At 39.0% G+C, this 25626-nt stretch overlaps 1 protein-coding gene across 6 annotated transcripts in view; it reads left to right on the top strand.

Moving 5' to 3' along the window:
- Window positions 1-20128, top strand: part of SLC38A9 (solute carrier family 38 member 9) — a 49901-nt gene extending 29773 nt beyond the window's left edge. For all 6 annotated transcript variants that reach the window (XM_017811316.1, XM_017811314.1, XM_017811312.1 and 3 more), the window contains 4 exons: window positions 4745-4858; window positions 6737-6885; window positions 16358-16447; window positions 18397-20128. In XM_017811316.1, coding sequence (XP_017666805.1) covers window positions 4745-4858; window positions 6737-6885; window positions 16358-16447; window positions 18397-18562 — 519 coding nt within the window. In that variant the 3' untranslated portion in view covers window positions 18563-20128. The remainder of the gene's footprint in view (window positions 1-4744; window positions 4859-6736; window positions 6886-16357; window positions 16448-18396) is intronic.
- The last annotated feature ends 5498 nt before the right edge of the window (window positions 20129-25626 follow it).

Raw genomic sequence — 25626 nt, 5'->3', positions numbered from 1 at the left:
GGGTTTTTCCTATCTATTTATGACACCAAGCTGCTTTATTCTGTTGGTATCTCATGGGGAGATACCGATATAACTCCGTGAATAAAAACTCTACTGTTTTATGTATTGACCTGTTAACATGTCATTTTCTTCAGAGTTCTGTGAAAAGGCACAGAACTTGGCAAGCTAGAAAAACACCATTTTAGTTTTGAAGAGAACTTACTGAAACTAGTGGTCATAGAACAACTCTCTGGGGAGGTGGAAAAAAGTAAGAGAAACAATAACATTCCTTTTATGGAGTTAGAAATTCAAAACAATAGCTGCTTCCATTCTGGTCACAGGCATGTATCACAGCCCAAAGCTAAAATGCTCATGGAGGAGGATTCCTCTGGCTGCTATTCTGGTACAGTGGTGTGGGTGTGAGAAGAGCAGTGCGTTGGAGTAAGCCAAGTGTCAGCAGGACATCCTGGAGAAGCCCTGTGAGCAGGTTTCTTAGTCTGCAGTTTCAAGCTGGGCTTCTCATTCGCATCTCCTCCTGCTACCTCCATGTATTTATCAGCGTAAGTGTTTGTACAGTGCTCAGTCAACTGGTTTGAAAACTGATTGCATAGAAATCTAACCCTGACACAGAAAGGGGTTTAGTTGGGGGTTTTGTTTGTTGAGTTTTCTTCTGATTCACCTCTGGGATCTGTTTCTCTTGAGCAACTGTACAGATGCTGCACAAGCCCAGAGCATGATCTACAGGCATGAACATGCTAGTGCTGTCTCCTAACAGTTGTTTGTGAATATAGCTGGGAGAAAGACTGGGAACCAGGAGATGTTTTTTGTCCAGATAGTAACTGCAGAAGGCATGGAGCCGTAAATGGTTGTTATTTTCTGTATCGAAACACTGTTTATTGCTTGTAAACAGAGTGAGCTTCCATTTATGGCGATCTACCATTGAGTTTTCTTTCCAGTCAAAATTATGCACAGCATTATCTGTTCTGATGAAGTACTTTTTTGTCACCCATTTAAATGTTGTCACTTGCCCTTGATGCTTGAACAGGCAAAGTCTGTTTTTATGATATGGATCAAAGTCCTGTTGTGATATTACTGAAACAACGTCTCTCTTGAGAAGCGACCAGTCTGAAATGGGATAATCAAAAGGTAATTCGAATGTGGTAATAATTACTAAGCACTGATACAGGCTTCTTCATCCAAGAAGCAACTCCCCAAACTAGCTTTCACTAGGTACTTAGTGAACTATTTTCTCTGTGGGATACAACGAGCAAAACAAGGCCTGGAAGTTGCCTGTTCTTTGCAGCATCACAGAGGAAATACCTGTAGAGCCACAGAGCCTTCACTGGGCTGTGTCCAATCCTGTACCACAGGCCTGGCCATCACCTGTGGGTGTTGGGGGGATACAATGTTTTGTACTTTCAGAGTTTGTTTATTTTCAGCTCCACCTGATTTATCAGGCTCATGCTTTTTTTAGGAGGTTGATTTCTTCCTTTGTTCTATTGCTGCTGCCAGCCTTGGTCACCCAGTTTTCAGTTCTTCCAGTGGCACTTTTTTTGCTCTGTGCATTTGACCACAAAAGCTCCTGGACAACAGTAACTGCAGCTAATATATGTTCTCCAAGTTCCATCTCAAAATCTGCCTGTTACTTCAGGTGCACTTGATAAGGGCTTGACAGTTGTCAGGCTGTGATCCTTATGGACTCTGTCCTGCATTACCTTTGATATTTCCCTTCCGATCTCATTCCCCCAATACTTCCTTCTTCCAACCATTGTTTTTTTCTGCATTTGATTCTTAAATTCTGGCTGTGAGGATTGCAGTATTCTCATGCCCGGGCAGCTTTCACCACAGTGATGTCCATTCTGAATATAAATGGCTCAAGGATCGAATTTTAAATAGAAAAATGCAATTAATGCTCTCACTTAAAATCAATCCTTTTATCTCTCCCTGTGTGTCCTTTGGTTTTATCTAGAATTGTGCTGTCTCAGCTTTATTGTCAAGGTCATTAGGGAGTGAACCCAGGTCTCTTGAGGAGTAATGAACATTAATCAAAAGATGTTTCTGTTATATACACAAACACACATTCTTGTATAAAGATAACCATCTCATATACAGAAGTATATATTTGCAAGGGAACTGATGAATGTTTGAGAAAAAATAAGTTCAGGTTTTTGAGTTGTCTATATTTCTTTTTTTGTAGCTTATGAAAACCAAAATCTGGGTACTCTTTGTGTTTATATTTGTGTCTATTGTGTTACATGCTATAAAAAATACATTATCAAAATTATCTCAGCACTTAGTTTCAGTACAGATTAAAGCATACACCCTTAAGAACTCTAAAAACATGAACTGGTTAGTATAATTGGAGGTAATAATGCACCAGCTATCTACTTTTATTTATGTGAAAGCTAAAGAAAGCATTAAGAATTTTATTTTGGATTTCTTGCCCTCACAACTGCATGTACTTGTCACAGCAAAAATAGTTGTACAGTTGGTTCTAGAACTTATATGTAGGCACAGTACAAATAAAAACTGAGTTACTATGCCGTTTTTATGCATGAGGAATACATCTAGAATACCAAATTTAAAGCTGGTTTTGGCAGATGATTTGCATTAAGGTCTTGAGTGCATTTTGAACAATTGTCCAAGTCCTGTCTTCAAGAAATGAGAGTCCATATCTTTCTGCAAAACCATGATTAGTCTCTGACGTGTGCAGTTAATGGAAGCTGCTGATAAATAACTGTAAGAAATCTGGATGCTCAGATTTAGTATTTATAAAATCAGTTTTTAGAGTGGGCACAGGTGCTTTTGAAGATGTAGTTGTTGTATAAAAACCTGTACAGCTTCTCACATCACTGAGGAGAAATTCTACAAATAATTAAAAGAAAATGTTATTGCTCAGCTTCTGATGGGAGTTGATAGTCCTTACTCAGTGACCAGTATGAGGAGAGTGAAGACCAGGGAAGCATCTTCTGTATTCATTTAACTGGTCAGCAGGAGAAAGAGGTTGCAGCTGGAAATGTGGTGCAGCTGCTGGGGGCTTGAAGGCTACCCCACGGCACACATTCATAGCACGTTGATGCCTTTTTCCCATGTGCTTTTAAAAGGCAAATAATATTTCTCATCAGGCAACAATCTTCTACCACAAAAGCACTGGCAAAATGAGCAGGAAAGTCCAGTTCCCTCACTAAAACTGGCTTCTATCTGAACTTTTCTTAAGATTTGTAATCTAGCGTTTTATACTTTGCTCAGGAACTGCCTTGACCTTGGAAGAACCCAGAGCAGTATAAAATATGCTTCTTTAGTCAAGGAGATAGTGTGAAGAAGCACCAAGGGAAACATTTCCATGCACAGATGTGAGCAAACTTTGCTCATGCTCAGTGAGCTGACTGGATTATCATAATTATCGTCCTGGGCTGGAAACAGTATAATCCTAATAATTTGGTCCTGTGCCTAGCTAGTAAGACTTGCTTCTCAGTCTTAGGAAAATAGGGTCACATGTTGAAACATTACTAGTAATCCTTTCAGAAGCTGATTATTAGCAGCAGCTGAACAAATGCTTTGCTGTAAGGTGATGAGTGTTTTGTAATAAAACATAAGCCTATACAGAATATAGTTAGTTAATAACTAGAAACAAATGGTCTTCGTAATGTGACCTTCTGTGAGGTCACTCTGATGTATATGTGGATTCTGAAGTTTTGTGAAGTACTTGAGTAGCTTTGCTGCTAATTTTTTAGTTCTTTTTGTGTGGTTGAAAATATTTGTGTATATTAGATATTTTATAAATATAGCCAAAATTTTCAGAACTGTACATTGAAGTTTAGGTGTAAATCTATGCTTAAGTATATGTAATATATTTAAATATGGATATATGACCCTAGTTTCAGCACTGACTCCTGAAAACTTTGGATTATAATTTAGTGCATTTCCCTGGAACATTTAAAGCTGTTTAGTAATAAAGTATAGGTAGGTAGGATATAAGATAGGTAATTATAAATGGAAATGTTATTATAAAATACAATACTAAAGGTAAAGGACACGTATATGACTACCTATATATATATGACATATATGTGACTACCTATACTGTTCTTTTTTATTTGTGTTCTGTTTGTATTTTTTTATGTAATGGTGTACTAGCTATGTCTTCCATTGTTATGCCATTCATTCAGAAGCCAGATGTATTAGTTTCTGATTTGGAGACAGTGCACCGTCCTCTTAGGTTCCAAAGCACCTTCTTAAAAAATGTCTCTTACATTATATCAGCAGTTGGGTAGCTGATGCCTTTGATTGCAAGATGTTATTTGTGATAAGAAATGTGATTTATGGCATTGCTGGGCTTTCTATCTTAGACAAGTGTGTCTGTGTCCCAGGACTCTTAGCAGGAATAGGTGAATGTAAGAAAGTAGAGGGCATTTCTTGTTTGTTTTAATAACTAGCGTATGTTTGTGCATCCAGAAATAACATGCTACATCTATTGGCATATCTCTTTCATGGTACCTTTTCTGTATTTTAAGAGATAAATAATACTTGTTGAGCTTCACTTTGGGATATCTCCTTGCAGCTTTCTGATCTGACTGGGACCAGATCTGAAGTCCCCATTCAAGCAGTAGAAAGTAAAAATGTTTAAGTAGTAGTAATAAATATAAAAAAGTAATATATATAAAAGTAACAGTAATAAAGGCAATAGACATAGTCTCATGAAGTTTTTATTTCTTATGGTTTTGTGTGTCAGTGCTTGCCAAAAGAAAATCTTGTTTTTCCTCAGGTGAGAGATCTCTCTATTGCATACTTCCTGGTGGGACTAACATATCTGTATGTTGGAGTGATTATTTTTGCATCCTTTCCTTCTCCACCGTTATCCAAAGAATGTATTGAACAGGTGAGATATTTTACTGCTGTATCTATTTCACAGAATTACAGAATGGGTCAGATTGGAAAGGACCACAGTGGGTCATCTGGTCCCACCTACCTGCTTAAGCAGGGTTATCCTGAAGCACATGGCACAGGATTGCATCCAGATGGTTCCTGAATATCTCCAGTGAGGGAGACTCCACAACCTCTCTGGGCAACCTGTTGCAGTGTACGGTTACCTGCACAGCAAAGAAATTCTTCCTCATGTTCAAATGGAACTTCCTGTGCATCAGTTTCCTCCCATTGCCTCTTGTCCTATTGCTTGGCACCACTAGGAAGAGCCTGGTTCCATCCCCTTGACACCCTCCGTTCAAATACATATATATATATATATATATATATATACATACATATATATATATACATATATATATATAAGGTCCAATGAGAATAGGCCCAACTCTCCCTCAGCCTTTTCTCATAAGAGGAGCTCCAGTCCCTTTATCATCTTCACTGCCTTCCACAGGACCTGCTGCAGGAGCTCCATATCTCTCTTGTACTGAGGAGCCCAGAAATGGGCACAGCACTCCATATATGGCTTCACTGGGGCTGAGTAGAGGGGAAGGATCAACTCCCTTGACCTGCTGGCAATGCTCTTCCTAATGCACTCCAGAATTCCGTGTTTGTCCTTAACTTTTTAATAAATATATAATAAGAAAGAACAGCTACTGCTTCTTGCTTCATGACCTAACCCTGGCACACACATCTGCCCTCGACTGTGGTCAGGTGGCTAACACCTCATGGGCACTACCACAAGCAGATGAGTAATGCTTGTGTTATCTCATTTATATTTGTGTATGGTTGCCAATATTTCTGAAAAAACAAACATTTTATAAATACTCTGTGAAAGTGATGAAGAAGGGACCAAAATGAAAAAGTGAACAGTTGAGACTTTAATTTTTTTTAGCTTCATTAATCCTGAAAAGTTTATGTTTAGTTGTGTGTGCAGTGACCAATCCCACTCACTGGGACTCTGGAAGAAATAAAATGTGAATGCAAGCTTGAGTAGGTTTGGAATCTAATACTATGGTGAACCTTGCCATCAGAGTTCTTCAGATAACAGCACCACATGAAACACCCTATGAAGGCTATTAAATTCTTATCTGCTTATAGGCAAGCCTGATTTCCACACCCTAAATTGATTCAGAGAGAGAAGTTACCAGTTGGGGATCCATTTTATACCGAGTGTTCCATGTCTCTTGCATAATAACTAACAATAAGTCAAAGGCTTCCTCTGACTGTAGATCAGTTAGAACTGGTACCACTGTTAAACCATGACATGATTTTTTGAACTGTCTGAACTAGCTTCACAGAATGAAGTTCACCATTAGACGACAAATTATTTTCTTCCCATTTATTTTCTGTAGTTTATGAAGCCATTTGTGTATTTCTATGATACTTAAGTCTTATAATACTTTTTCAGCTGTTCCTGCTTGTAGTATATGATCCCTTCCTCATTTGTATGTGGTGCAGTTTTGCTTATTAAATAGCTGTTTTTAATAACTATGTATGATATGACAAGTAATAGGAGCATATGAATCTATCTGCCTAAAAGGTCAGCTGGCCCTTCCACAGCCTGGATTATTTGAGGATGTTCAGAAGATTAGAAAATAATTCCTTATGTAATACTAATATTAACACCAGCATAGTAATATTCAAAAATCCGTTGATATTTGGTGGCAAACCAGTCATAAAAGAGGGAGAAGGTATTTCATGTTATGGAGTTCATTTAGCAATTGTAGTTGCTTGGATTTTATCCCATTCTTTCTGACATGTAGGTATTAAAATAAGCAGGTACATGCAATCAAGCCACCATTAATAAGTGTAACACTATTTGTATGTCCAGAATTTTCTAGATAACTTTCCCAGTGATGACATCATGTCATTTGTTGCAAGAATATTCCTGCTGTTCCAGATGATGACTGTATACCCACTGTTGGGCTATCTGGCACGAGTTCAGCTGTTAAGACAGTTTTTTGGAAATGCTTACCCAAGGTAAGAATTCTGTTCCTTGACAAGAGCTTGGCACACTTTGCTTAACTGACTTTCTGTTGTCAGAAATTTGGCTAGGCTTTTGGAGAATTCTGTTGTACATTAGATACATTTCATAACCTAGTTTCACACTGTTTGTAGAGTCAGGGTGAATAGGCATGCAAAGTAAACATGCCTGCAAACTCCTACAGCTTGGCAAAGCAGAGTAGGGGATGTTCTTTTGGTTTAGCTCTTCATTTTGTCAATAAACAGAGGAATTTTGTCAACACAGTCCTTTTGTGTTATGCATTTATATGGCAAAACAGAAATTGTGCAGGAAAAAAAGTTGGTTAGTCCAGAAGCATTTAATCTAGTAGTCTTTAAACTGTGAAGGAAATACACTCCAGATATTAACCTTTCAGCATGGCATCTGTGTTTTGATTGTGCATGATTAGTAATCATGCATCTGTTTTTAAACAGAGCTAATAGCTAGGAGAGTTGTTAGTTGTGCTATCTGGGCTACTGCTATGCTTATAAAAATAGCTTTTTACATGCTAATTTCAGAGGTGAGCCACACCCCTGCATTTGTACAGTCTCTGAACTCCAGGGAAGAGCTGATCCAGATTTCAATTTTAGTTTGTTTTTTAAATAAAGCCTGGGACATTTATATTTGGAGTATTGTCTGAATTTGTCACAGCTGAGAAGTTGGCATTTAACTCCAAGTTTCTTATTTTATGTTGTGAATTACTTTTGATGGGGGAAAGAAAAAAAAGAGTTCTCAGGAAGGAATGTGTATTTCCTCTGTGGCATCAGCAGTAGCATACAAGTCTGCAAAGATGTTGTTCCAAGTTTCACGTTTCTTCTGAGTCCTAAAATAGGTATCAGAAGTTCTAGAAATTGAATGCCTAAAATTAGGCAGTGAAATAAGTGCCTGCTTTTTTTGATGCTAAATTGTATGCAGTTCAATGTTGAGGAGATTTTTAGGAACTACTACAAGTTACTGTTGGAAACAAGGCCATTTATTTAAGTGCTAAACATGGATTTCACAACCACTGAGAAATAGTCGTGTCCTTTATATTATGTGCATGTGCCTCTTCCTATCTCCTCCCTCCAGTTACTCCCTGACCAGAATTGTTTTCATTTCCCTCATACCTTCTTCTAGAACCTACAGCTTCATTCCTGTCTCTTCTCAGGTTAATTCCAGCTTGCTTTTTTAAGCCTTCATGGTATGATGAATGTGGTGATACAAATACTTCCTGGGTTCTTGTCTCCAGGATATCTTGTGGGTAGCTTCACTCATTTTTCAATTTAATTTTTTTTAAAGATTCCTTTTAGGGAGGCATTTAGAGCTTCTGAGAAGTCAAAAGTAGTTCTAGGAAGCCACATAAATTGCTCTGACCTACAGTGATAAGGTAGCATATTCTAGCTGGCTGTGTCTCCCTCTCTAGTGTTCCAGGTGTCTTAAATATAGCACAAAAATCACTCAAATAACCTTCAGGTTCTGGCTTCTGTGCATTTACAACAGCCAAGGTCAGCCCTAGTTTTTTTCTATGCAATGAGGGCTGGTAGCAAACACAGGACATGTCCTGTTTGCTGGTAGCAAGCACAGGACATAGGAGGATAGTAAAGGTTAAGTACCTGGTTGTGAAATATGTCTTCATGACTGGTTCTCAGTCATAAGCTGATGAAGGTCCTTTAGTGGCACTGTATCTTTATCACCTCTCTAGGAAAAACTTCAGTATTTTTGTTTTTTCCCAGAGCTGCTTCTGTGGGGAAACATTTTGCAAATACAAAGATGTAGCTTTTAGTGACATAAACTGATGTCTTACTGGGTAACTTGTTGATCCACTCGAAGAACCTACCTGGAAATATTAAGTTCCATGGCTTTTGTGTAGGAAAATGAGCACTCTACTAGTAGTTTGATAAACTTGTTTTCTTTTGTTGAAATCCTCAGTAACTGAGGCTAACAGCTCTTGGGCAGTAAGAAGACTAACTGTGAGACTCGTGCTGTAGCTCTTAGGTGGAAGAGAATATTCTGGGTCATGTGTCTAAAGAAGATTTTGGTGTTAGTAGTGAACTAAAAGGATGAAGCAGGAGGCTGCTGAGGCTCTTTTAAAGCCTCCTTTAACCCTGTGATTCAATGTGCTAAATCACATGTCTTTCCATAGGTGCATCTTTCCTATGTTGTTTTCTTTGCAGCTGAAATAAGGTTATAAATTTGCCTTCTGGCTATAATTGTCCAAACAACAACAAAATCTTCACAAAAACACCTCCTGCTTTTGGTCCATTTGTTCCAAGTCTCCATTATAAATTTTCCTATCTTCATTTTTAAGCTGTGAGTTGCTCCACATGGAGGCTCACTGATTTTAAAAGTCAGGCTTCTTCATATCAGCAGTTTTTTGCAGATGTGGGTACCTGCTGCTATGGATGGAGTTAACAGATAGCCATGAAGGTATTAGCAGGAGTACTTGGAAGGCTGGAGGGATGCATTTTAAAGCTCATAGCTTTATCACACACAGGTTTACAGGGCTGCCAGATAGTTTTTATTTCCTAGTAGTGATTGTATTGTATTGGTCAGATCCATTTCATTCTTTGGGTTTTACTCCTTTTTCTTTAATATTTTCTGACACTGGTTATAATGAAGCACCAAGATATTAGTTTCTGTCTTGCAGTTCATAGTCTTGATAATTGGTATAACCCAAGGCAAATTCTACCAAATCCTGATTCATAACCTGTTCTTTGCTTATAGGCCATGGATTACAGCTGGATTATAATGAGAAACTATTTACTCATCTTCGGAGGAGCTTTTATGGTCTGAAGACTGATTTGCATCTATTCTGTCCCATGATTTTTAGATACTTTGTAGTCCTATGCGGTGTATATCTATAGTGTATCCTACTAACCCATAGTCTTGAGTGATGAAGCAACTCTCACTCTTGAAACTTAAAAGCTTAAGCAGACAATAAATAACTTTTTCTTCTCACAAGTTTCACATCAAGCATCAGCTGAACAATGGGAACTTGCTTGTCTGAAGCATAAGGGAAATTAGTATCCTGTGTCTTCCAGCAGTCAGGAATACAGCAAAAGTGCACCAGTTCTATGAAGGAGGATTCTCTTGCCCTTATGTATCAATATCAGTCACCTGTGTCTCTGCCTGTCTTAAAAGCAAGTACATGTGTAGACATGCTGCGCACAGTAGTCTTCAGACAGGCACCATCACATATAATCATAGAATGATTTGGATTGGAGGAGACCTTAAAGATCATCTCATTCCAATCCTTCTGCCATGGGCAGAGACACTTTTCACTAGACCAGGTTGCTCAGACCCCTGTCCAGCTTGGCCTTGAACAGTTCCAGAGATGGAACATCCACAAATTCTCTGGGCAACCTCTTCTCACCACCCTCACAGTAAAGAGTTTCTTTGTATGTTTAACCTAAATTTTTCATCTTTCAGTTTGAACCCATTACTTCTTGTCCTATCACTATAGTTCCTGAAGAAAAACCCCTCTCTGGCTTCCTCTTCAGATGCTAGAAGGTTGCTATGAGGTCCCCACGCAACCTTCTCCAGGTTGAACAGGCCCAACTTTCTCAGCCTGTCTTCGTAAAGGAGTTGCTCCAGTCCTCTTATCAACTTTGTGGCCGTCCTCTGGACTTGCTCCAACAGTTAGGTCTCTTTCTTATGTTGTGGCTACTAGAACTGTATGCAGCACTCCATGTGGGGTCTCACAAGAGCAGAGTAGAGGGATAGAATCACCTCCCTCAACCTGCTGGCCACACTGCTTTTGATGCAGCCCTGGATTTCTGGGCTGTGAGCACACATTGCCAGCTCATGTGGAGTTTTACATCAACCATCATCCCCAAGTCCTTCTCCACAGGGCTGCTCTCAATCACTTCTCCACCCAATCTATAGGTGTGCCTGGGATTACCCTGACCCAAGTGTAGGACCTTGCACTTTACTTTGTAGAACTTGATGAGGTTTGTATTGGTCCAACATGTCAAGGTCCTTCTGGATGGCATCCCTTCCCTCCAGCTTGTTTACTGCCCCACACAGCTTGGTGCTGAGGGTGCACTTGATGCTACTGAGCCTTCAGCCTTTCTCTACTTACTACAAAAGATTTAAAAACAAGAGAAGACATCCTAATTCCTTCTTTCATTTTGCAAAATATGTGCTAGTGTACAGATTACAACATAGTGATGTACTGGGACAAAACCCAAGGAACTTTTCATTCTCTCTACTCTCCCTGGTGGTGAAAAGGAAGGCCAAAATATTGTGTATTTGGAAATTACTTTCATTTCTAAAGTGAGATATGTTTGTAATGGCATCATTTAACAGCTGACTTAGAGCCAGAGGCATGTACTTTATCTGCTATTTCTTACGTGACTCTGGATCTTCTTATATGTACAGAAAGCCAATTTTTTTTATTATTGTTTCTGGCTCTTGGCTATACTGATACTTGTGACAGAGATTCCCTTGATTAATTATATGCTGTATATAAAATGCTTTTTACAGCCATCTGATAACTTTTTGAAACTTTTTATCATCTTTCCTGTCCTGAGAGGTTAAATAAGCTGATGGACAAAAATCACTTTGCTTTTTCTAATGATTGTACTCCCTTTACTCCATAGTAGCCCAGCAGACCTACCAGTTCTCCCACAGATATATGTCTTCTGATGCAATGAAATACATTTCTGCTGTTTGCATGTATGATTGCTTATCTGCTCTTCACCTGGTTGCTGTTTTGCTTCTTGGCGGTTGTGATTCATAGTCTTCTGATCAATGTCACTTGAGCGAGATTTCCATGAAGAAAATGCATTTTTAGATACAGTAACCTTTCAAAATTCTTACTTTAATGACCCTGATTAGCTTTTTCCTTGCTTTCCAGTTTCCCTTGTTGCATCTGTTCACCTTGTGACTCCACGCTGAGTCCAGCACTTCTGCTAATTTCCTTGCATCTGACCTGAGGGGATTTAAAATCAGTTTCTTTCTTTAAATTTCCCCTGCACTATGGTTTGGTTTCACCATTTGTCATGATTCTTACTTTGAGGATGCCAGAATTACTTAGATATTTATGGTCACTGCTGTTCAGTGACTTAAGTGTAGCTACCGGTTCCACAGGAGACAACTTGATGGAGCAAATCCTCTAATGATCTTCAGGCATTGTTGTTTCTCTGCTCTGTCAATCTGGAATGTTAACCTTGCAATGCGGAAAAAAAGGAAAGATTTAGGAGAAAGCTTGAATTTTTTTAAATCTTTTTTTTTTTCCTCCATTTTGCTATCATTTTTGTGGGATTGCAAGATTTTTGCAGGTGAGCAGTGATTCCCTTTATAATAAGGAGCTAGAGCCTTCCTCTGTTGAACCCCGAATATTGAGACTGAGGACAGAATATGAAAGACTTGCGATGGGTGTGCCTCCTGTGTGAATTAACAGCCTCCTTCAGACAACCCATCCTGTGCCTCAGAGCAGCAGCCCTAACCAGGCTGCCCAGGTGGACAGTCCAACCCTGGAATGGGATGCCCAACTCTGCAGCGATGGACCATGAGGAAGAAGGTTACACTGCTTAGAAAACAGTTGTATGGTAGCAGAGTAGTAGATAAAAATGGGCCAAATCTTTTGTGATCTCTAACATCATCTAAATACTTTTCTTCTTACTGTTAGAATAAGCAGAGGTGGTATGGTGATGCCCCTCAAAAATGCTGTTTTTCTGACATCATTTTGCAATGTGTGGCGACCATTAGTTGTACCGTAAGCCAGTGTCAGGCTAAACCTGAGCAATTTAGAACTTGTTAAAATGTCACGGGCTATGAGAAATGTTTATCCTGTCTGGAATACACCTCTGTGAAACTTTACAGTCTTATGAAAAGTACTATATCAAATAATACAGCTACTAGTAGCCCTAGATATCGGATTTTACTTTATTCAGAAGGATAGGGCTTTTTTCTAAATGGTATTGTCTTTTTCTCCATAAGAATGAGGCTTTTTCCTGTCCTGGAGGTGAGATGAGCTATGAATATCTGCCTAGGTAAAAGAAAGAGTTTGCAGGTTAAATACCTGTTGTCCAATAATATGGTTACAGCTCAGGCTGTTTCAAAAGGTAGAATATGGATTAAGGATGTTCTGGGGAAAAAATGCAGTGTAGTCTTTCACATTGAAACACCAAGATTTAAAGCCTTTTCAGATCTTCTGCTTTGGTATTGTTCTAGAGGATCCTGCTTAATTGTGACAATTAAAACTGGAAAGCAGTACTCCACAAGAGTTGCTTTGGAGGCTCCGACATCTTGGGACCCTTGTTTTCAATAGAGCCAAAACACACTGTCCCCTTGCAACCCAATAATTTTTTCCCAGAACAAGAAATTGAAAAATGTTTCGTTTCAGACCAAACGTACACACACACCCCCTTTGCTTTTGAGGTTATAAGAATCTGGAATTAATTTTTTTAGAAGCAACAGCTTCAAACAACAAAATCATGTCTTGTGTTTTAAAGCATGCCAGAATGAAATACTTTGGAATTTTTTCAGGTTTTCTGCTAAAATACTCTAAACTGACACAAATTTGCAAAACATTTTTGAATTACTAAGCCTACACTCTTTTTAGTCCCTCTTGCTAAAAAAATAATCGCAGTAAAAATGGAATGGAAGAAGTGCTGTCATTTTCTGTGTTCATAAACTTTTGGCTTCAATTTGTGCTATTTGACAGTAAGATTTGCAAGCTGCCGTACGTGTGAGGAGAGAGGAAGTAGTTTTTAATGGCAGAGACCTTTTTGTGAACAGTTTAGTTAATTGGCTTTCCTTAGTAATATTAGAGAAGCTGTACACATTTGGTCCTTCTGTCCCTAATAAGTCTGATTCTTGGGATTTTATTTTTTATTTGTAGGGTTTTACCAAGTTTATATCCAATTACATTTTTGTTAAACTTTCATCTGCTGTATTCCCACTGCAGTCTTGAGTTCTCCTCAAGGTACACCTCTTGTACCACTGTTAAAAAATTAAAGGTATTATTTCTGTCTTTTTGAAATCAGTTTTTAAGAGTGAAGTTTAGTCTATAGCTTAAACTATTCCTTTGTGGTTTAATTACCTTCATTCCTCTAAACTTTAATGAGACTATTCTGTGTCTCTAAACTTTCTTCCTAACTTGGAAACTGGCAGGCAGCCTTTCAGCCATGAAAGTTGTCACTTTTAAATTGTTAGTGACATCCTCCAAAATGAACATACTTTCTACAGTGAAGAAAAAAATAGGCCTGGTGTCATGGTTTGAGACCCCCAAAAATCCAATTCGCGAGTTCAAGCCCCCCTCCCACAACTCACCCCAGTGTGAGAGGGGTTTTCCAGACAAAACATAAGACTCAATATGGGGGGAAGGGAATTATATTACAATCACTACACAAATAAATATTATAATACATTATATACACAATCTTAACTATCTCCTATGATAAAGCAATATTTACAATTGGATCAAGTCTCTTCCCCCTCCAATAAAAGTCCAGAAGGGGAGAAGGAAAAGATCCTTTCCACTCTCAGGGCAGCAGTGTTTCTCTTCTTCCATGCAGCAGCTGTAGCTGGATTGTTGTAGCTGGATCTCTTCCCATTACACACAAGGGGGTCTCCTTTCACCCCTCTCAGCCCTTCGACTCCAAGCGAAGGTTTCTCTCTCTCGTGGACTGCGAATTAGCCAGGACAAAGGCTCGCTTCACCACATCATATCACGAAGCACAGGGGTCTTCGTGACAGTCCCTTTCCTCAGGGGGTTTACCCCTAAGTCAGAATGTCTCGGGCAGCTTTCAGTTGAAAGCCTTTGCCTCAACCGTTCTATCAGAGCTCCTGTGCTCTGCCTCAAGCTGCCAGCTTGGCAGCAGCAGCAGGGGGGGCAGCCCACTTACCCCACATTCCTTCTGGCCATCCTGGTCCTGCTTCAGGACGTCTCTGAGCTTCTTAGCTCATCTCTCTCACTGCTGCATGCTGCATTTTAGGACTTCCATCCAGTAGGAGTCCACCCCCTCCACTTAGGAGGGGTCTCAAAAGGGTTTTGGGGGGTCTGGTTCAGTTCTTACCCCAAAACTCTGTCCATAGAGCTTAGTTCTCTCTCTCTCTCTCTCTCTCTCTCTCTCTCTCTCTCTCTCTCTCCATTAGAGATCTCTGTCTGTCTGTTTAGCTGCATGCTTGCTTCTGCTGTTTCTTCTTATCTCTTGGCTTTCTACCACAGTCTCCGTTCACTGCTGCTTTGCCGCCACTTTTCAGTATCTCCTGCTGCTGCCCACAGTGGAGAAACTCCTCCAGCTCTCAGCTACAGAACTCGGCCCAGTTTAACACTGTTCCAAGTTCTTGTAGCCCCCCAGCTGGGGCTGGGGGGCCTAGCCCCCAATGGGGCTCCTGCCCCTTCTCCTCGTGGCTTCAGAACATGGCCACCTCTCCTCCATCCACAACATCGCCCTTCTTTTCCGGTTTGGTGTCATATGTTTTAATTTTGCAGGAGCCCTGATTGGGTCCGCACCAAGAGAGACACCACCCCCTTGGGGTTACCATTTTTAACTCCGGGGGAAAAAAACACCTTTTTTTTTTTGCCACCACACCTGGCTTACAGATTTTGTATTTTAGGAAATCATATCCTCCAGAAGAATAAACAAAACCTGTAACTGTATGTATGTTTCCTCCGTGTGAATTCTTTTTTCCTTTCATAGAAACAGCTGTGTGACCAAAATACCACAGGTTTTAATTATATTTCCTGATCTTACCTTATGTTAAAATATGCCAACATTTCATGTTCTCAAAAGTGATACTCTCCTGAGTCTCAGCTCTGTGCATAACTACACTGAATTTGTCTGATGCATTAAAAGCTGCTTTGCAGAACAGAAAATCTCCATTTTTTCATCCTTAACATGAAAGGAAAGCACCAGGAAAATTATTTTTAAAAACAAATTCAACAAAAAATTCCAGCATAAATAGGACACAGGCTATATACTAAATGGCATCCATCATTCTCCTTAAAGGTTTGTCCTCTATCAAAATGCAGTAGAGTGTTCTAAGGTGTTATTTCCCTGCTAGTAGTCTATGTAATGTTTTGCACTCTATGCATCTTTTCCTTTCTTCTGGTTTCCGTTAGTCCACTTTAAGTAATTCTGATTATTCTATGAACAAGGTAATGCTTTCTTGTGGGAATTAAGTTATATGGTATTGTTTCTTGGGTATTTGAATATCCGTCTGAAATACTTGAGTGCTGAATACCACGTATGGCTTTTTTTAGAAGAATTGCCAAATTATGCATTCTTAGTCCTTAAGAATATTTTGAGTCGAAACAGTAGATATTTAAAAATTGGCACTACTGAATATTCAGTATATGATATGTTTGCTGTGAAATTAATTAGATTTAATAGAGTGAGTCATGCAAATGGAAACACCATCCATGTACCAGTTAAATGTTAGTGAAAATGAAGTATAATTGGTGGTATTTGGTAAGAAATACAGCATAGATTTTAACATTCTTTCTTCACTTTCCTGAAGCCTTTTCCATGTGCTCGCCCTGAACCTTGCAATTGTAGGAGCTGGAGTAGCAATGGCAAGATTTTATCCAAATATAGGAGGTATCATAAGGTGAGTGTTGCTTGCAGGGAGCTTCCCTGTGGCGTTGCTACATGTTTGCCTCTTGATGTTGAAAAGGAACAGTAATAATTGAATCTTCATATTTCGTGAGTTTTACACCTTCTTAAGTTATAAATAATGACTCCTGTAAACAATCAGCTCTTTCAGAGTTCTGACAAGCAGCTATCTGTAATTGTGCCTCTGTATCTGAGGTAGTTGGGATGATTCTCCAATTTTATTGAAGCTCTATCTGAGGACTTTATAACTATACACATAAAAGAACATGGTGTTAGTAGAAAAGTTGGTTGGTTATTGTGTTTCTTCTCTCAAGTTTTTGTTTTGTGTTAAGACCATTTGAAGCTGGTTTGAAAGTCCACAATAAAAATTCCAAGAAAGTAAGTAACTTTAAAGGGAAAAGTGACATAAAAGTTGTGTTTCTAAATGATATCTTAAATTTACTATGTTGATGAACACCTAGGATTTCTATAATTAGGAAATATTAGCGGAAATAATCTTAAAAAGTTTTTTTTTTTTTCTACATTTGACATCACTGTATTTATAAGCATCATCATTCATTCTTGGTTTGCATCTTTCCTGCAGCAACCAGGAGAGGGAGGTGTTTAAAAATATAGAAATCTGCAATTATAAAACCAGAATGACAGGCTTGGGTCTGACCAGAGTAGCAAAATAACTTACTTTTGCTCAGTGGCTGATCTTTATGGGTTTTTCCCATTTCCTTTTTTTCTTCTACCTCTCTTTTTAGTGAAAATTTTTGTATTCCAGTAATAGAGATGGTCTAGTTAATCATCATCATATAAGCTTAGAATGATAGAATGGACCTTAAGGTTGGAAGGGATCTAAAAGATCATCTAGTTAGAATCCCCCTGCCATGGGCAGGAACACATACCACTAGACCAGGTTGCTCAAAGCCCCATCCAACCTGGCCTTGAACACTTCCAGGGATAGGGAGTCTAGGACCTCTCTGGGCAACCTGTTCCAGTGCCTCACCATCCTCACAGTAAAGAATTTCTTCCAAATATCTAAATACAAATAAATATCATGCAATATGTTTCTCTGTTTGCAAACTGATCCTGACCTATGCTATTGTGTCCATATCGTGCATAGTAACCAGACATTTTGAACTGTGAATTTCCAGCAGATATAAATTGTCTATATTCAGTCTAACTTGGGGATTTGCTGGTTTTGTGTTTCAGATTACCAAAACTGTATTATGATGTTACTCTGTATTATGATATTTCCTCTGTCTAAAAGGAATGTTCAAATATTTGAAACAAAATACGTTGTTAGTTAATAATGCACACTTGACTGCAGGTGAAAATAATGAGATTTTTGTAAGCAAGGGAGAGGTTAGAAGAAGAAGAGTTGCATGTTTCCCTTGCTGTGGTTGATCGTGTTACTAGAAGGGCATGTTGTTCCTTTCAGGTCTAGAGAATGGTTTTCTAGAAGCTCATTAAATACATTAAAGTAAGAGTTGCAGATTCAGGAGCATTTCTATGCTTACATGTGTTAACATGTGTCCTCAGATGGCTGGGATGCAATGAGCTTTGCAGTTCTGACAGTAAAGAATGTGTAACAAAGGATGCACTGTGCAGTCTCTTTCTGTTGCACCTTGACAAAAGAAAGTAGAAACATTGAGTCAAAGATAAGGGAGTCAGTCCCCGGCAGCATCAGGGGACATAACTGAAGTGACAGAGGCATGTCAGAGTGTGGGTGCAGGTGAGCAGGAGGTGGACAGCACAAAGGGTGATAATGAAATGCTAGTGAAGAAAGTGAAGGACAGCAAGAACAGAAATTGATGTTTAGTGACTGCAAATGGTGTTCATCGAATCTGTTCATTGGTTTAAGGCGGGGGGGAAATGACAACAAAAAAATAAGAATAAATGCAAAGAATCCTTCTTTCTTTTTTTTCCCTTCTTCCCCCCCACTTCCCTGTCCCTTAGATACTCTGGAGCAACATGTGGTCTGGCCTTTGTATTCGTGTATCCATCCCTCATCTACATGATCTCTCTGCACCGTGCTGGGCAGCTGACGTGGCCAGCATTGATCGCTCACATCTTTATAATCCTCCTTGGACTGGCTAATCTTATTGCACAATTCCTGTTGTGAAAACTCCCCCTTCTCCCTGTGGCTGTCACAAGTGGTACTGTGATATTTGGCAACAGCCTTGAGCAACACTGTCAGGCATGAGAACAGTCCTCAATGTGATGATCTTGAGAAAAGCTGCACCTTTGAAACAAATTCAAAACACATTTTTCAGGCACTTGACAGGAAAACTGTCTTGCTTCTCTGAAAACACAATTTTATGAGAAGTGAAGTGGTTCAGATTTGAGTGATCTAGTTCTCGTTTTTTTGAATGTACTTCAAAAATTAATGAATCTCAAATGTTTTAATTTTTTACAGCACACTTCTCAAAACACAAAGCTTTCAGCCTCAGGCTGTGGAACTCTTTCCTCCAAGGGGACTGTCCTTACCTTGATTAACAAGCATGCTTTCTCAGTATTGTTCAGTGACTCTTTGAAATGCTCTTTTGTTGAAGTTATTTTCGTGATTTGTTTGGAAAATAAAGAAATTATTGTATTTTCTTTTTTTTTTTTTTGTTAATTTATAGTCATTTGGGTCAAAATGCACTCTTAATTTTGAATACGCTATTAAATTGTTTTGGCAATATTTTTCCTCTAGGAAATTCCAACAAAGCAAAACAATAAATTCATGTCTCAGAGTTTTATTCAGAATTCACAAGTTATTTGTGATCTTATAATGAAAAAAAGCCAGAAGGATAAAAAAAATTAGAACAAGACAATTTAAATTAGTATTCCAGGCTTGACCTCACTTCAACTCTGTTAACTGGGCTATTATGTGCTGTGAAGTTGCCTTGTCAGGAGTTGCATGTGGTTTTATATATGCATGTTGTACAAAGTGTTCATCACAGGCTTGTTCCCTCCCTTGTAGGGTATTACTCCAGTGGTCTCTCACTATGCTTTTCCACTGCATTACTCTAGATGTTTTGGATGTGAGCAGAGAGACAAAGCCAGCAGTCTTCAGAATCATGGATGAAGTAAAAGAATTTAAGTTTTAAATAATTCCAAAAGCATCTAGAAGAATGTGGAAAGGTTTTGTTGTGGCCTTGAGTTTTTCTTAACTTTTTGTTAAGAACTATGAGGGTGTACATGCATAATTGCACAGACAAATTCTCTCACCTACCATCTGGGAGTCTGTGTCTTAACCCAAAACATGCAATATTAAGTTGCCAGACAGTAGTGGAATGTCATTTTTGTGGTTGGAGAGAGAGTAAAAACTCCTCTTTGTACAGAATTTCAGTGCATTAAAATGATCAACAAATATAAAATAATTGAAAGAGGACTCCAAGCATTGCTAAATTCCGAAGTCAGTAAAAGAAGAAAAAGGTTGAAGTGATGCAATGTTTGTGAAGTAGGAGTTGGAAAAGATAATTACATTGCAGGGTGAAAGTTCATATTTTCATCAGAAAGACAATGAAAAACATAAGATAGATTATTACTGTGCTTCTCTGGGAAATGATGTGATTTTTTTTAGTAATGATGTAAAACCATTTGTTTGACTTAGGCTCCTTAAACTGTGTAAAGGACACTCATTAATATCCCTTGATTTGTATGGAATAAAAGATGATACGGATTTGGAATACTATCTGCAGAATACAGTAATTATTTTAGATTGTTTTTTTCTTGTGAAACTTTATGCGCCTTTAAATCAAAATTGGAGAATACATTCATTATCTGCTCTGTATTAGGGAGAAGTATTTGCCTCATCCTGGTCATTTTACCCTGTGTATACTCTTACAAGATGAACAGCAAAAGGAAAGGACAAAAGATATAGGATTCCAAGCATTGTTGTTTTATTCACATTAAGCTCTGATTTATTATAGATTCAGTGCTTAATATAGGTACAAACCCCGATGAGTGCAGGTAATTCAATTTGATTATGTCCTTCCATGTTCCATCTGAATATGATTCCATGACTTATATCCTCGCCATTGAAGCTGATAGCAAAATGCCCATTGATTTTAGCAGAATTAAATTGTTAGGATCTAGTAGTCAACAATCCTAAGTAAGACAGAGTTCATGGTGAAGAGTCCTAATTCCATCTTGTATCTGTCTCTTTTTCCAGTTGTGCAATGTGCAATGATTGAGTTAATATTTAGAAAGAAATTATTCATTACCTTTCTAAAAGCCTATTTTAGCTCTGCGTTACAGAGACAGGTTCTTGCTGCAGTGTTTATTTACACAAGCATTTAAAAGCCTTGATTTGAATTTTAAGCTGGTAGGCATTGGAGTGATAGCAAATATTTCATTCCACTGTCATCTCCAGAAGTACACTTTCTTATGAGAAAGTATTTTTTTTATTTCACTACATGCAGTTGAGATTTTCACTAGCTTCAGAAGCAAGTTAGGAGTGTGCAAGTAGATTGGCATTTTCAAGGGTTTTCTTTTATGTCAGCATCCTAAGTTAAGTAATATTTTAAAATTTAATGGCAACTTAAATGGCCTAAAAGAGCAGAAGTAGATTGCAGTGTCTTTTTTCATGCGAGCACAAAAGGTGGTTCTTTGCAAACGCACACTTTATCTGCAGTGCTGGCCAGCTAATTTCAGTTCCTTAGGTTCTCTGTTGCAGCACATCATCACAGCAGAGCAAAAAAAGTAATATATGGACCCCATGGTGTATTGTGAAATGTTATTAATTACCTTCTCACAAAAGAAAAATAATTTCTGCTGGATATGCCGAATTCTGTCTTTACATTTGAGCTTTGCTGTAGTAGGCTGTCAGGTGAAATACTGTCAGCTCTGGGCATTGAGTAAGAATCTAAGGTTTTCTTCATAACAGTACCAGGCTCTTTGTTTGGCATCAACCCTACCTCATTGCACTCTGACAGTCCAGCCCTCCTTATTATGTGATAACTCAGTGATGCGAACTGAAATTTTTGTTGTGTGAGGTTCAAGCAGCTGCAATCAATCATCTGTGCTGATACCATTGAGCTAAAATCCAGATCTCAAGATACATAAGGCATTAACCCAGTATGACCTTCAGACATTGCCAAAGCATAAGTAGCCAGGGGAATTCCCAGGAAGCTCCAAGAGTAGTTGTGGACATGCCTGTGTGGTGAAGTTGTGGATGTGTGATTACACACAGCCTCAGCACTGATACCAAGGGATTAGTTTTTCAGTGGGAGCTTTTTGATGAACAGAAGGAGCTGTATTTTTTAATGACAAGGGCAGATGATGTGGCTTTTAGGTCTGTCTTCTGGAATGACAAGAGAAATAATTACCTTCTCTATATCCATGCTTGCACTAACCTCATTGCCTTCTCTGTAATGGCCTAGTGTCATCTGTTCCAGTTTCTTAATGTTATCATGGCCCAGATTCTTCTTCTTCATCTCTTAATGATATTCAGAATCTATATTATGCTTACTGGCTCCCAGTTTTCCTTTGCTCTTCCAGTCTCTCACAGCTACATCTATTCCTACAAATAATTTTTCGTATTCTATCTGGATTGTTAATTTAATGTATTAAAACGTGTAGTTCAAATAACCTGTGCAGCAAAAGCATTTGAGATTCAAATGTTGCATCATACAAACAGAGGGGCTCAGGAAGGACATTTTATGTAACATCGCCTATTTTCTTAGAGGTCCAGTCTTCTGAATTCCACACAGAAAAATACGTGAAGATAATGGCATTTGGTTGCAGAACACTTTGTCAGGTTGATGATTTGCCTGCCTGACCTCTAGATTGCTCCCTTCTCCACCAGGCTTTCACACAAGGGTTGGCTTTTGTTTACATGATCACGTAACCTTTTTTCCCATGGGGAGTCAGCTTGAGAGGACGAAGGTTGCAAGAGTGTTTGGTTCCCTGTCATTGCTCAAACTTGGCATCTGCTAACTTTGGGTGCTGGACTTCCGGTGAGTGTTAATTTAAATGCAAGGACATGCAGTCCAGTCCTAAGGTTGCCTAAACTCCTTTATAGCCCATGTCCGTGGATGTCCCTCCAGCGTGGCATAAAGGCAGAAAGCTGAGAGGCAGCAGCGGTATAAATGAGTGCTGGAGCTGTGGTGGGAAGGAGAAGAGATAACTAGTACCAGGAAAACACTGTCCCTCTCTTCTTCAGCTGGAAGCAGAAATTCATTTCCGTGAGCAGTTCACAGAATCTGGGAGCTGTCTTCAGTAATGAAAATGCTATTTTAGTAGAGCTTTCAGTAACTTCCTAATATGAAGTAAAATATTCACTTATATGTTTGGTTTAGCTCATTGTACTGTTCTTGATGGGGGAGTACAGTGTAAGCTTTTCCCTCTGAGTTGGTATTCTGCGAGATTGGAGTATTTAATCAGTGTATTTAATTTCTTCTGCAGTTGAGAACACCATTAAACTTCCCTTTGAAAGGAACAGGACTCAACTTGCCAGATCATCATTACCTCTCCCTCCTGTAATTTCAGATGGTGGAACCAGTGCTACATAACTGTTGCTCTGTGGTTTGTATTTCCAAACACCAGCTGATCAGAGAGGGGCAGGAAGGGTCTTTTTGGTTTTTTTTGGTAGGGTTTTTTTTTAATTTACCTAATTACAGCTTTTCTTATATACCTCCTTTTTGTAATCCTGAAATAGATTAAACAGTCCAGATGAAAAAAGCAGCTTTTTTTGGTCTCATCTCAGTATGTTTATATTGCAGCTTGGCTAAAGCTCATTGAATTATATCCAATAGCCCAAAGACTGTTTAAAAACTGCTGTCCATGTGTTTCTTTTCATCATTGTTTGAATGGTCTTTTTTTCAATTCCATGGAGCTTGTTAACTTCTGACATTTCATTAAACTGTTAGAGGAAGTTGAGATTAGTCAGGTCATTTCAAATCAACACAGCGAAATCATTCAGCTGCAGTATGAGGGGAGGAGAAATGCCTACACATTGAGTTCCAGGCTAGATACTAAATGCCACATCAAACAGAGACATTGTCCCTACTGTCCAGCTGGCTTCATCTCTTAGAGCAAAAGGAGATTGTATTATGAAATTACCACAGGACATTCAAATTACAGGCCGGTTATGGGAAGAGAGCAGATGCTGTTTGCTGGTTTTTATTTAAATCCTCAGTGAGTGCCTAGTTTTTTGCGTAATAAGACCCCAAGTCAGGATCCCAAGTTAGCGTAAGCAAACTCAGGTACATCCCTTCACCTTCCAGCATAAGAGTTTAAGGGGTCTAGGGTGATACAGAGTGGCTGAGACAGTGAAGATGATTGCCAGTGATGCTTTGTGCATTTGAAATTTGGAAGAGCCCGTGTTCGCTCTGCGTTTCTTCTCCTCTAGAGGTGCAACACTTTACTTAGGGAAGGCTGACTTTCACTTACCCAGTCTGCAGTCCTTGGGCTTAAGAGAGAACATTTCTATAACTGAAGCCCTCTGTTATGGAAATATAGCTGCTATTTAGGGTGCAGCCAGATTCACAACAATGGGCAAAAGATCACATCCTGCCTTTGTGAAACTTAGCATGAGCAGTTTCCTCTTGACTGCAGTGTTCCTGGTACTAGATTTATTAAGCTTTTGAAATTACTTCATGTTTTTTTATGATGCCAACAATTCCCTATTTTTACAGTGTTGTCTCAGGTTCAAGTGTTTTTCTTGTCTCTCCACTTGATACATTGTACACCAAAGGAGTGAGAAGAGTGAACTATAGCCAAACTCCAGCTAGTTGAGATTTCTTCTCTGAGTAATTAGTTGGGATATCAAAGATGTAACAAAATTTGTTATTCTTCAAGCTGTAGGGAGGGGCAGGACGGGTATTACATTTTTCTAAACTAACTGGTCTGGCCTAAAACACTGGTCTATGAAAGTGTGAAAACAGTCAGTTGTGACTTCATGTGCTGTTCCTGCTTCTGCTCCAACAGAAGAACCCAAGTTTATTTAAACAATAACAGAAGAGGACAGTCTTTGCAATCTGAGTGCACTTGTTTATACTACAGACAACATGTACTTTCTGCAGGCAGCCAGCTACCCCTTCGTAGCAATTGCAATAAATGATGGGCTAGAGCTTCTCCAGAAATAAACTCTTACCTAAAGGTGCATGGTTTTTCATTCCTTTCCTGTCTGTTTTCACAGATAACTCAACTGCTCCAGTGAACCCCTTTCAGACAGGTTTATTCACCTTATTTGCACCTTGGTAATAAGTTGCTATTAAATGGCATCAAAGGAGTGCGTACATGACCACAGACTTCTACACCTTCCCTGAGAGTTTACGAGACTGTCCCATTTCATTCCATGGTGAAATCTGCCCACAATTCCCATCTGCTCTGCAATGTCTATACTTGCCTCCGAGGCCAAACTGCAAGTAAACTTCAGCCATCGAGTAAACTTGTTAAAAACCTGGCTTCTATGGTTTTATTGTGAGGGCACTGCACCATTTTCTTTAACACATGACTGAGTCTTTTACCTTCATCCCATGTGTTTATACAGGGAAAATCAGGCCACTGGACAGCAGAATATTTAAACATTGCATACGCTTCCCTTTGCACCCTGACTAAAGCAGGTCTCTTAGTGGTCACAGCACTAAGCCTGACAGAGTTCAAGAAGTGTTTGGGCAATGCTCTCAGGCACATTGTGTGACTTGGGGATGGTCCTGTGCAGGGCTAAGAATTGGACTCGATGAACCTTGTGGATCCCTTCCAATTCAGCATATTCTGTGATTCTGTGAAAATTGGTTTGATAAAATGATCTTCTCTATTGAATCAGGGGTAGAAACACATCAACCTTGCTTTATCCTGTATGTGAAGTGTCTGGAAAAAAAATCACATGGTAAGATCCATACGAAAGACAACTACAAAACCAGAAGCTTTAAAAGTCATCAAAATGTACGTAAGCAAAATTTTCTGGCAAGGGCACCTTAGACCTCTGGCTTTCTTGGGACACTTGCCATCAATAGGAATCTTTCCCTTTGCTTTCAGTGGGCACTGATTCAGCCTTTCAAGAAGTCGCTTTTGAAAAATGTTGGCAGTTAGAGGAAGATTCCATCAGAAACAGCAGGACTCAGCTCTCCGCACAAGAAACTGGGTACACTTCAGCAGCTGTTACTCAGATGCAGTGGGACCTGCATCACAGTTTACATGCTGTATTGTTGAGTGTGAAATAACAAATTTAACTTTTAAAAACCTCACTAAAAA

Source organism: Lepidothrix coronata, unplaced genomic scaffold (genome assembly GCF_001604755.1).
Source record: "Lepidothrix coronata isolate B3197 unplaced genomic scaffold, Lepidothrix_coronata-1.0 Scaffold31, whole genome shotgun sequence".
Classification (NCBI taxonomy): Eukaryota; Metazoa; Chordata; class Aves; order Passeriformes; family Pipridae; genus Lepidothrix; species Lepidothrix coronata.
Note: the sequence above shows the minus strand (reverse complement) of the source record. Positions and strands in the feature narration are given on the sequence as shown.